Below are 12,857 nucleotides of genomic sequence, written 5' to 3' on the forward strand. Positions count from 1 at the left end.
GGGATTAATTGTCAATAAAGGGTTTAATTTACTTCTATTTCATTTATTTTATTTATTTTTTGTTGGAAGAAATCACTGTTAAAATAAAACAGTGACCATACTGCCTTCTTGTTTTTATTAATTAATTTCTCACTTGAAGCCTATTTAATAGACATTCAGTGCAGTCTCCCAACATGAGGACCAAAGAACTGTCAATGCCAGTAAAGCAGGTCATTGGGCTAAAAAAATCTGAGACATACATTACTGTGCAAAAGTTTTAGGCAGGTGTGAAAAAATGCTGTAAAGTAAGAATGCTTTCAAAAATAGAAATGTTAATACAGGGTGGCCTGTAGCCTGTAGTGTAGTGGTTAAGGTAAATGACTGGGACACGCAAGGTCAGTGGTTCTAATCCCGGTCTAGCCACAATAAGATCTGCACAGCCGTTGGGCCCTTGAGCAAGGCCCTTAACCCTGCGTTGCTCCAGGGGAGGATTGTCTCCTGCTTAGTCTAATCAACTGTACGTCGCTCTGGATAAGAGTGTCTGCCAAATGCCAATAATGTAATGTAATGTAATGTTAATAGTTTATTTTTATCAATTAACAAAATGCAAAGTGAGTGAACAGAAGAAAAACCTAAATCAAATCAATATTTGGTGTTACCACCCTTTGCCTTCAAACCAGCATCAATCCTTCTAGGTACACTTGCACAAAGTCAGGGATTGTAGGCATATAGTCAGGTGTGTGATTAACTACATATACCAAACAGGAACATCAATTTAATATGTAGGTTTAAACACAATCATTAACTGAAACAGGAACATCTGTGTCGGAGGGTTAAAACTGGGTGAGGAGCAGCCAAACTCTGCTTCCTAGGTGAGGTTGCTGATGACAGTTTAATGTCAGAAGTCATACACCATGGCAAGACTGAGGACAGCAACAAGACACAAGGTAGTTATACTGCATCAGCAAGGTCTCTCCCAGGCAGAAATTTCAAGGCAGACAGGGGTTTCCAGATGTGCTGTCCAAGCTTTGTTGAAGAAGCAGAAAGAAACGGGCAAAATTGAGGACCGTAGACGCATTGGTCGGCCAAGGAAACTTAGTGCAGCTGATGAAAGACACATCATGTTTACTTCCCTTTGCAATCGGAAGACGTCCAGCAGTGCCATCAGCTCAGAATTGGCAGAAACCAGTGGGACCCAGGTACATCTAGTGTGCAGAGAAGTCTGGTCAGAAGTGGTCTTCATGGAAGAATTGCAGCCAAAAAGCCATACCTCCGACGTGGAAACAAGGCCAAGCGACTGAACTATGCACGACAACACAGGAACTGGGGTACAGAAAAATGGCAGCAGGTTCTCTGGACTGATGAGTCAAAAATTGAAATATTTGGCTGTAGCTAAAGGCAGTTTGTTCGCCAAAGGGCTGGAGAGTACAGGCAGATACTTATCCATCATACAATACCATCAGGGAGGCATCTGATTGGCCCCAAATGTATTCTGCAGCAAGACAATGACCCCAAACATACAGCCAATGTCATTAAGAACTATCTTCAGCGTGAAGAAGAACAAGGAGTCCTGGAAGTGATGGTATGGCCCCCACAGAGCCCTGATCTCAACATCCTCGAGTCTGTCTGGGATTACATGAAGACACAGAAGCATTTGAGGCTGCATAAATCCACAGATGTGGCTAGTTCTCCAAGATGTTTGGAACAACCTACCTGCCGAGTTCCTTCAAAAACTGTGTGCAAGTATACCTAGAAGAATTTATGCTGTTTTGAAGGCAAAGGGTGGTCACACCAAATATTGATTTGATTTAGATTTTTCTTCTTTTCATTCACTTCTTCTGTTCATGCATTTTGTTAATTGATAAAAACAAACTATAAACATTTCTATTTTTGAAAGCATTCTTATTTTACAGCATTTCTTGTCAAAATCAACTGTTTTATACATTGTTAAGAAGCAAGAATGCACTGGTGAATAGCAAATAACCTGGAAGACAACAAAAGACCACTTTAGTGGGTGACTGTAGAATACTTTAAATTGTGAACAAATCTATCACACCATTCGGGATGTAGGCATAGATGTGACAAAGATTACCATAAAGCCTAATCTCATCTCATTTAATCTCCTATTCATTGCTTTATATCAGATCTAAAATGCTGGAGTACAGACCCAAAACAACCAAAATTGTGCCATTGTACCAATACTTACAGACTGCAGTATAGATATTGACAAACAAGGCACCCTTTTTACGATACAAAATTCTCATTACCATGCCAGGGTAAGACCTCTATACGGGATCACGGCACAGCTGCACCAGGGTCCAGTGACAGTGCAGGGAGGAGATCCTCTGCAGGCCTCTGGCTATTTGGTCCAATTGGACTGCGGGCCAATTAACAAGGCTCAAAAGCTTTTACCCTTCTAAACAGACTGGAGACTTGGGGTAAAGAAATAGAAAACGTGCTGTGTCCTCAAATGTATTCCTATTTGCAATGCATGTCCTGTCGTTCAGGAGTCAGAGGGGTTAGTTTACTGGAAAAAAATATTTTGCTTTCCTGGCTTTAATATTTTAGTAAAATGAAGGAGCAAAATTGTTACGACTCAAAGAATGTATCCAAAAATATGTTTATGTCATCACAGGTTGATAAATTGTGCAGAACGTCCATTTCTGATCTACGGTGGACGCCTCATACTCCAGTACGGTAGATGGCGGCAATGTCCTGAACTACATTATAACGCAAATACTTAAACCCTCTGAAGAAGACTGAAGACTGATACATTCAGGGCTGTATACCGTCACTCGCCAGCAAAGTCGTTCATATCTATTACATATTCATTCATTTTGGTCTGCGTGGACCCAACCTGACCCACTGCAGGTTTGGTTCGGTCTATACCTGGTATCCCCTGGCTTCCATTCCCGCTGTGCTGCGCTGTCTCGGGTACGCCTTGTCCTTGTCCAGCGTTTCCAGAACTCTTACTAGCTAGCTTGCTAGCTAACCACTCAGATAACATTATAGCTATTTAGCTATTGGATAGCTATATAGCAGGCTATATAAAAAGATGACAACCACTGCCGGCGGAGAGTTTGGTAATCCCCTGCGCAAATTCAAGCTTGTTTTCCTGGGCGAGCAAAGCGGTAAGTGGTCGTTATTTATAGCTGTATGCAAGTTAACGTTAGTAAAAAACAAACAAAAAAAACTGGAAAGCAAGACTGACGACGTTAGCCAGTTAATCGTTCTGTCCCGTAGCTGGACTCACTTTGGTAAACCAATTATTTGAGCATAATGGAACAGGTGTGACTATGGGGATACGAGGCCTAGCTAGCAACGAAAAGAGGAGGAAACCCCGGGTGGGGATAGCTTAAAAGGGTTGGCTGAATGATACAGACTAGAAGGTTGAAAAGAAAGATGGCTAGCTAGCTAGATGATGTGGTAACACTATCACCGATGAGTAACACGTTAGCCAGTACTGGCTGTCAACGTTAGCACCGGTTCGATTAGTCTGTTTTCATTTAAAGATGGTATGTCGGATATTGTCTCTAGGCCTCTCTGCACCCAGACACGTCTGGCTAATGGAACGTAGCGAACGTGGTGTGGCTTGCTGGTTCGATTAATAACGTTAGCTACAGTAGCTGCTACAAAATAACTCATTATTTTAGCCATAACGTTTCATGCCTAGCTGTCAACTGCATGTCGCCAGGTCTGACTCCCATTGTGGTAATTTGTCTAGGTATAACTAGCTAATCATTTTTGAAGATTCCTAGATTATTGCGATAAGCACGTCCTAAGGGGAATCAAAATTGATTCAGCTAGGCTAATCGGTTTTTTTTTAGCTGCCTTGCTACTGCATACGTAGCAGTGCATACGCCTACTGGCTAACGTTATTTTAATTTGTTTTATTGTTGCTAGATTGTATTGGTTTATATAGCTTTTTGGTGAAACTTAGATGTCATGTCTACTGACGTATGTGTCTGGGTTTGCCGAATACTTTCACCGTAACTAGTTAATGTTTGCTCCAGTTACTGAACTGAGCGGTTACTGAACCATTTTGTTACTCACATGGAGATCCACCCCATAATGGTTGACGTCACTGTTTTAAAACGATAGATGGCTATCTGCAAAGAAGCTGCTGCTAAATATGTTCTAGTGTGTTTTCAGTAGTTTTTCGCCAAACACGTTACACGCATACAGTAACTTGATTCTCTTGTCTTTACAGTGGGGAAGACCTCGCTCATCACTAGGTTTATGTATGACAGCTTTGATAATACATATCAGGTACAGTACCCAAATCTAAACGCATACTGTCGGGATTAGTACATTTTGTTGCACTAATTCATGTTTTCACTCAATGCTTGGTTTTTGCCTTTTGTAACAAAGCTTGAGAAGTCATAGTTCATTGTGCAGGGCCTTCAATGTAAGTAGGTAGTCTGGTTCTCTGTCATTAAATGAATTAATCTTGATACTGTGGTATGTATTATTGAAGCACAAAATCAAATAGCCCTAGATACTGAAATGAACACAGCCTTAATGTGCACTCATTTGTGACATTAAAATAACTTCTTCTTTTTCCAGGCAACTATTGGCATAGATTTTCTGTCAAAAACCATGTATTTGGAGGATCGTACGGTAAGAGCAGTATTCATTCATTTTTATAAGACTAGTGTTTTCTGGTCATTGAGAAACAAGTGTGCATTTTCTTTTATGATGTTCGAGCTGATGTGGTTGTATTGTGCTATCCAATGCTTCCAGCCCGAGCATTTGAGCGAAACAAGCATGAGTGGCATTAATTGCTGTAAAGCTTGTTTCATCATCACCTTAAGTCACTCCGCTCCGGGTTTTATGTGGCACCAGCATGCTCTTACTCCGATTCACTCCCTACATACAGTTGTGTTCAAATGTAGTGAAAACATTACCCATTCAATTGCAAATCAAAGCATTAAATGTTATCAAGTCTGCGTTATTCTTTTACAGGAAGCAAAGAAAAGGAATATGTTCAAAAAAATGGCAGTGTCAAAAATTTTCTCTTCAAACTCAAACATCACTATAAACTGAATAAATTTTTCAAGATTTAACTTCACTTTAAATTACTGAACTAATATTTTGTTGCATAACCATTGTTGCATCGAGTCAACCAACTTCTGGCACCTAGAAACAGGTATTTCAGACCAGTATGAATGTACAACATTCCACAGTTCCTGTGAATTTTCAGAAACGGCATTTTCAAATGTCACCTCACAAGTTTTCATTGGGGTTGAGGTGGGGCGACTGAGCTGGCCACTCCATTACCTCAATCCTTTTTGTCTGGAACCAAGATGTTCCTCGCTTACTCGTGTGTTTTGGGTTTCAGGGGCATTTCCTCTTTGACGTAAGGCAACATAATCTCTTCAAGTATTTTGGATCAGTTGTATTCAAACTGATCCATGATCCCTGGTATATGAACCCAACACCGTAGTATGAAAAAAACATCCCCATACCATCATTTATGCGCCACCATGCTTCACTGTCTTTACAGTGTACTATGGCTTGAATTCAGTACCCGGAGGTCGTCGACCACTAGACCTGAAAATAACAATTTTACTCTCATTAGTCCACAGAATGTTATGCTGTTTCTCTTTGGGCCAATTGATGTGTGCTTTGGCAAATTTTAACCGATTCTGCGCATACCATTTTCAACAATGGTGCTTTACGGGGGCTTCTTGCTGATAGCTTAGCTTCGATCAAACGTCTTCTGACTGTAACAGCACTTACAGGTAATTGTAGATCATCTTTTATCTTTCTAGGGCTGATGAATGGCTGAATCTTTGCCATTCTGACTATTCTTCGATCCCTTTTAACGGTAGTTGCTCGTTTTCTTCCATGTGTTTCTGGTTTTTGTTGCCGTTTTAAAGCATTTGAGATTATTTTAGCTGAGCATCCTATAATTTGCTGCACTTCTTTATACATTTCCCCCTCTCCAATCAAGTTTTTAATCAAATTACGTTGTTCCTCTGAACAATGTTTGGAACAGCCCATTTTACTTAGCAATTCAGAAGGAAATGTGTGAAACATTTGCTTCCCTTCTTTCTTAATAAAGTACAATTAATGACACCTGTTTTTTCACAGATTGAATGAAATCTCTAATTAACTCCACACTGCTATTATTTTGAAAACGCCCCTTTCAATGAATGAATCAATTACTCAGAACATGTAGCGTGCATGTCATGACAGTTGGGTCTGTTGTTTTTCTGTTACATTACTACATTTACAAGTTATTTGCCATGCAGAAATATCACTACTAATAACAGTGTTTCATCAGGTTACTGATGCTATTTTTTTTAACAAGACTGTATGAACCATCAGCTAACTAAATAACCCTTTTTTCTATTTTACTGGCTACAATGTCTCTTGTTCATCTCCCATCATCCATTGTGAATTGTTAGTTATATTTCTGGTCAGAGTATTGGCCAAACTCCATCATAAAGCAGGGCAGCTACATCTCTTTAAGACCCCTCAGTGGCACACTAGTGTAATTCAGCATTGGTGCCATATGGAGGGGTGGGGTTAGGACCATTCCAAGGGCCTGTCTGACACGGGATTAAAGAACATAGATTGTCTGGGATGGTGGGGCTCAATGTGAGATCTTCCATGGGGCCCAAAATTCCTGGTGGTGCCCCTGCATGTAGTGCCTGCAAATGGGGCTGAAGTGATGGAGCAGTATGGAGTGGTTGGCGTTTCAGATAACCGAAGGTAGTGCCCACTGTGCTTCATAGAAAAGTATGTCTGTTATCCTCAATGCTCCATTACACACACACACACAGACACACACACACACAGACACACACACACACACACACAGACACAGACACAGACACAGACACACACACACACACACACACACACACACACACAGTGTAGCTAGCAAGTTTGTGGTCAGGTTTTGTTTCAATTTCTGTCATGTTACTTTAACCATCGTAAGTTCCCATTTCCGTTTTATTTTAAGTTGGGTTTTGTCTCTGTTCTCTTCCATTGGCCATTTTTCTCACTGTGCCATTGTCCTACATGTCTCATGGATGGCTACTGATTCAACTTCAGCTGTGGCATTCCTAGTAGGTACCACCCCTGCCGTGGTCTCATGAGCACAGTGGCGGAGAGAGGAGTGCACTGCTGGGGATGGTTGTGCTGCTTAGCTCTGGGGTGCACTGGGCTGTATTGTTAAAATTTAGGAACCTGGTTTATAAATACACATTGTGGGACTTGGGCTGATTTTGTTACAGATGCATGAAATATGATTTTTACAGGTCTTTATTTTCTATTTTTAAAAATGTCTTTTTAAGATTGATTTGGAATTGGATTAAATTTTGTCGGTTCACAAATGGAAATTCTCTGTCGAGCATGAACTTTGTTTGTTTTTCTTTTTAAGAAATCATTTCTTTATAATAATAGAGGTGAAATTGGAGTGGAATAGGCTGTGCTGACAAAGTGCTGCCTTTCTATGGGTTCGCTGTTGAATAATGGCTTCTGGCATTATTCTTTAACATGTACAGCAGCGATTACATACTCCAGAACTACCGCTCTGTCATCTTGTCAAATGCAGTATGTTTAATCGGTCTAATTCTCTGTACTTTTTCTGAATACAGCTGTCAATACTTTGCCTTTGTTAGACCGTCTCCTTTGAAGGTGGCAATCTTAATAAAACTGGCAAAGCTTGTTATCCATCTTATTCACTCTTACAACTCTGCTGTCTTCTTGTTTCTACCATCTCCACCTCCTCCTCCTCCTCCTCTTCATCTTCCCCCTTCCCCTCCGTCCCCTCAGGTCCGGCTCCAGCTGTGGGACACTGCAGGACAGGAGCGTTTCCGTAGCCTCATTCCCAGCTACATCCGCGACTCCACCATCGCTGTGGTGGTCTATGATATCACCAGTGAGTCATGGCATCCAATCTTGATCTTGGAGCCACGACATGTCATAGGCTGTTGTGGGACGTGTGTCAACAGGGATGCGCTTGCTTTATAAATGTGTAACATGGTTTAATTCCAGAACTAGCGCTAACAATAATTTGGCAGTCCTGTTTTTGTTTTGTTTTTCAAGGGGAACGTCCCTGCTTACCCTTTCTTTCTTTAACCAAGCTCAATTCTGCAATCTCTTCTTTTTCACTTTATTTTTATCTGCCTTATCTTTGCCTTATCGTACATGTTAATGTGTGAACACAACGGCTACACAAGATTTTCTTTATAGTAGTTTCAATGAAGGGTCCCATGTTGGGTTTCTGGCCGTACTGCTTGGTCAACTGTTTGGGACGTTGTTGAAGTATTTGTATTATGCGATATGCTGAAATGTTTACACTATTGAAAGCAGTCATTATGAAATTCTTAAAGAAACATGCTTCTCCCCCCTTAGACCTCAACTCCTTCCAGCAAACCTCAAAGTGGATTGATGATGTCAGAACGGAGAGAGGAAGTGATGTCATAATCATGCTGGTTGGGAACAAAACAGACTTGGCCGATAAAAGGTAAATGGCAGGGATGTAAGCCATGTAAATTTTTGACTGAGCTCCAAGGTGGTTGTCTTGGATCTCTGGTCTATTAAGACACTTGTCAATTATTAAAAACTTATAATAATATAAAATCAGTCTGGCTTCCTCCCCCCGCCCACACTAACTGTAAATGTGCAGCAGCATCATCTGTCTTTTGTTATAAATTCATGATCTTTTTCAGCATGGTATCCAGTTTAATTTATGTTCACCATTACAGTTATTATTCATATGTATTCATAAACTGTTTGAGTTGCTGGGGTTTTTCAAATGCATGCACATATTCATGCTGGGCAGAAACAGTGGAACTCTTGTGTATCCGAGCACGACTGTGGTACATTTTATTATCCAATTTCACTAAAACACAGTTTAAACTATGTACTGTCTTATACTTTTCCTCATTATATGCCTCAGCTATGGCTGAGCGAATTCGTCAAATTAATTGATTAGTCTATTTTTTGGCATCTACTGCCGTTGTGAAACCCAGACATGAATTGCACTTAGACTGACATGCAGACGTTTCACCGCTATGGTTATATGGTTATATTTTATTTTGTTCATTTTTTTTTCTTTTCCATCCTCCCCCATTGTGTTCCTCCCCTTCATCATCACCTATGATTTGCTGTCTGCTGCTTCCCCCCTCCCCCGGGCTGCAAATAGGCAGATCCCACTTGAGGCTGCTGAGAAAAAATCTCGGGAACTCAATGTGATGCACATTGAGACCAGTGCCAAGTCAGGACATAACATCAAACAGGTGGGTCTGTGTGAAAGATGCAGTCACATAAGCGGGGGCTCTGGCTTCCCACATAAATGCGTGCCTCTCCTGACAAGCTTTCTGTCTCGGATTCTGCATGTGAAATGTGGATTGGTGCGTGACCTTCAATGAATCTTGTCACTTACCCTCTGCTTACCATTCAAGGTGTAGACTTGGGCTGAGTGAATTGGTTATACTTGTGGTGATGCGCTCAATTCCTTGGTACCTTGAGCATTGCTATTGTTTTTCAGATGGTGGAAAAGTGCTAACCTTTTATTCCTACGGACTGTTGTGAGCTCATCTGTCTTCCTCTTCCTCTTCCTTTTTCTCTCGCTCTCTTCCTCCCTTCATTCTTGATTCTGTGTCCATCTACCTATCTTTCTGCGCCTTGGCCTCTGCTCCGGTCGGAGCAGACAGATCACCACAGAAGAGGGCGAGCAGAGAGCTAAGGAACTGAATGTCATGTTCATTGAGACCAGCGCAAAGACTGGCTACAATGTCAAACAGGTAGCGACGAGGATGCTCTGCCCCCGTTGTGCTGTGATGCCCCCTCAACCTTCTGTTTTTTTTTTTTTTGGTGTGCCCTTCTCTCTGCCTGAAATTACAAACTCCATCAAGTCTCCTTGTGTCGACATGTCCCTGCTTGTGTCACATTCTTGCTCCTCAACCCAACCTTGATCTAAGCTGCTTACATCACTTTGGCTTGTGTACTTCACAAACACTCACATGTGAACTACTCTGCGTTTGGCATGTGCACCATTTTCCCTTACTTACATCTGAGCAGGTTTGTGCAAGTATTCATATACGTTTGTTGACCGTTTATTCATATATATTCCGTAAAATGGTGTTACAGAAACCCTTATACTTTGAGAATTAACATTTTAAATCTAAATGTGTTGTTGCCTGATAAATGCATTTTGGAAAAAGATTTACCGAAGAGTTGTTACTGTAGCACCAGAAAAGTCCAGTTAAAATAATAAATCTACTGTTCTGACGGTAAAAAAACATTTTTTACTTCCTCCGTCTCACAATGTAGCTGTTCCGCCGAGTTGCTGCAGCCTTGCCTGGCATGGACAGCACACCTGAGAAAAGCAAAGAGGACAGTATCCTTCAGAAAGATCTCATTTGGTTGGAAGAAAGGTATTGGAGGGGGTTGGGCAAAATATATCTTCCCACTCTTCCTCTATTGAACTACACTCATGTAGACTTGCTCAAATGCTAAAACATCCTTTTGAAATGTAAGTGAAACTTCAGAAACCTAGGCAGGGATTAAGTCAACATTTCTTTAACTGGCAATTTAAAAGCAATCAGTTTTTTGCTAAAACAAATTCTCCAAGTTAAGTTTTTGAAGAAGAAATGTCAAGCATGTTTTTACTTAATTCACGGTTAAGGACAAATGTGAATTGAATACAATCCTTAGTTTTTCATACAAGCATTATAGAGTGAATGTGGTTTAGTTGTGTTTGTATTTAGAGTGGGGATCCAACTCAAAACAAATCACATAAAATATAAATGGGCATTTTTGTATGTCATGCATCTTGTGTTTGCTTGCTTGCTTTCTTTAACCACACCCCTCCACAGTGATTGACATAAAGCTAGAGAAGCCTCCGGAACAGCCGGTCACTGAGAGCAGCTGCTCCTGCTAGTGCCCGTCTCCTTTATTCATCTCCAGCAGCTCGTCTCACAGTGGCCACTCGCACCAACCGCGTAACCCACGGCATTGGCTAAAGACCCTTTCCTTTCGATTCAGTGACTTTTTGGAGTAACCTTGTGGATGTGCTGTTACTTAAGACAAAAAAGTAAAGTAAAAAAAAAAAAAAAAAAAGACAAACTAGCTAAATTACAGGATAAGTTAAATGCAGATATGCTCAAAACGTTCATCTACTACTGCATGGCATATATAGGATTGAGACTGAGATGGCTTCTCCCACCACACTTGAGTTCTTGCACTATTTTGGAGCAAAATGCGTGTTGTCTCACTTACCATTGTTGTATAGTTTAAGAGTACATATACATGCACATATTGTGACATCAGTGAAGGCCTCCGCTTTTCCAAAAGACATGCTTTTTGTTGAGTTTGTGGTTTTTGCTTTTTTGGGGGAGTGTGTAAAGAACTGCTTTTGCAATAGTTGTACTGAAACTAAACTAAGCTTCTGTCACTATTTGGTCCAATATTTGCTTTTCTACTGTCAAACATAAAAGGAAGCACTGGAAAATGAAAAATGTCATCACTGCTGTTTGTGAAGGTCATTGAGGGCTAAACATCAGTTCTAATTATGGCCATTTCACTGAGATTGGCTGTATTAAAATGAAATTACAGTATAGTGTATTACATTAATAGAATATTTAATGTCCATTTTGTTTTGTCATATGAGACATGATCTTAAAAAGGGCAGGCTATAAGCAATGTATATTGGAAAGTGCATTGAGATGCATACTTCAGAAGAGTATCATTTAAGTCCGACAAGCATAACTAGAATATTCTCCGGTCATGGTTACATCAGCGTTTTTCAGCGTGTCTTCATTACACTAATGCAGGGATGCATGACACGATTGCAAGTTTAGTATCCGAGAGATCTCACAGTGAATTCTGAAGGGCTTGCCCCCTGCATATGTGTAGGGTGGAGTTGCAATGTGGAATATTAGACTTGGAAGAAGCCTTAGACTTTATTTGGCAGTTTATTCCGTGTTGTAGAAGAGGCTGTTACTATTAGTTCTTGGATGCAGCTCGTAATTGTGCTAACTGGTTGGAGAAGAAAAATGCATATGCAGAGTATTTAATGCACCACTGAAGAGTAGTACTCTGGTTTACTGGTTTATTTTGGTTCATTGGTATCAAAATAGCATTGTTTGCTTCACCAAATCAGTTGAATACTTTGCTTTTGTATGTAGATTAAATATTTTCGTAATTATTTTCTTTGTTCTTTCGCACAACCAATGACGGTAGCCTGACCTGGTTATTTTGATCACCAAAGCATACTTGGTTTATAATCTCTCAATTTGTCTAGTCATTGTCACAATGCAAAGCAATGAGTCAGCGAATGGGACCTCAGGTGAATGGGTTTGCAGTGGGTAGGAGGCTCCACTCTGTTTAATCCTTTTCTCACATTCACCATGCACACACAACCCACCAACATACACATGCACACCCATTTGCTAGAGTTTCACTTGTAATTAAAAAAAATGTACATAACTATTGATCGACCTTGTATGAAAGAGCCCTCTACCTGGATAGGTCACTTATTATTGTCACTGAATACTCATTCCTGTGCTATTCTGGAGTGTGTCTGTCCATTTGAAACATGCTGTCGACTAGTCTTTAGCAAAGTGTGTGTGAATAATGTACTATTGCTATTGGCTGTATAAGAACAGAAGTGTATCACAAAATAAAAAGTAAAATTTCGCCAAACACCTCTCCTTGCCTTGTTTGGGGACCATTTTTGAGATGAAAATTTAGCAGATTTAGAAGAGCATTAGACAAAAAAGTGACTTTTCCAGTAAACTGATAGGTGGTAAAACAAAAACACCCTAAAGGACATAACTTGTACATAACGGATGAAATAAAAACATAAAAGTGCTGATGAAGTGTTCTAGTGCCAAGTGGCTGTATGCTGTATGCAT

The 12,857-nt window shown here is 40.4% G+C and overlaps 1 protein-coding gene across 3 annotated transcripts; it reads left to right on the forward strand.

Annotated features, from left to right (window-relative positions):
* Positions 1 to 2,726: 2,726 nt before the first annotated feature.
* Positions 2,727 to 12,645, forward strand: LOC133132669 (ras-related protein Rab-6A-like). Of its 3 annotated transcripts, XR_009709160.1 has the most exons (9): positions 2,727 to 3,110; positions 4,190 to 4,248; positions 4,546 to 4,599; positions 7,768 to 7,873; positions 8,350 to 8,461; positions 9,143 to 9,236; positions 9,650 to 9,743; positions 10,273 to 10,339; positions 10,818 to 10,888. XR_009709160.1 is itself a non-coding variant. In XM_061248302.1 (8 exons), exons 1-8 carry the CDS (start codon positions 3,035 to 3,037, stop codon positions 10,880 to 10,882), a joined length of 633 nt encoding a protein of 210 aa, XP_061104286.1. In that variant the 5' UTR covers positions 2,727 to 3,034; the 3' UTR covers positions 10,883 to 12,645. The 3 variants fall into 3 exon arrangements, 2 of the variants coding, with proteins under 2 accessions (XP_061104286.1, XP_061104285.1); XM_061248302.1 differs by lacking the exon at positions 9,650 to 9,743 and having other exon boundaries at positions 10,818 to 12,645; XM_061248301.1 differs by lacking the exon at positions 9,143 to 9,236 and having other exon boundaries at positions 10,818 to 12,645.
* Positions 12,646 to 12,857: the final 212 nt, after the last annotated feature.

Source organism: Conger conger, chromosome 7 (assembly GCF_963514075.1).
Source record: "Conger conger chromosome 7, fConCon1.1, whole genome shotgun sequence".
Classification (NCBI taxonomy): domain Eukaryota; kingdom Metazoa; phylum Chordata; class Actinopteri; order Anguilliformes; family Congridae; genus Conger; species Conger conger.

Coding starts and splice junctions, on each gene's coding strand:
- LOC133132669 (XM_061248302.1), top strand. CDS start 3,035: ATGACAACCACTGCCGGCGGAGAGTTTGGTAATCCCCTGCGCAAATTC. Junction 3,111..4,189: donor TTTCCTGGGCGAGCAAAGCG/GTAAGTGGTCGT, acceptor TTGTCTTTACAG/TGGGGAAGACCTCGCTCATC. Junction 4,249..4,545: donor GCTTTGATAATACATATCAG/GTACAGTACCCA, acceptor TTCTTTTTCCAG/GCAACTATTGGCATAGATTT.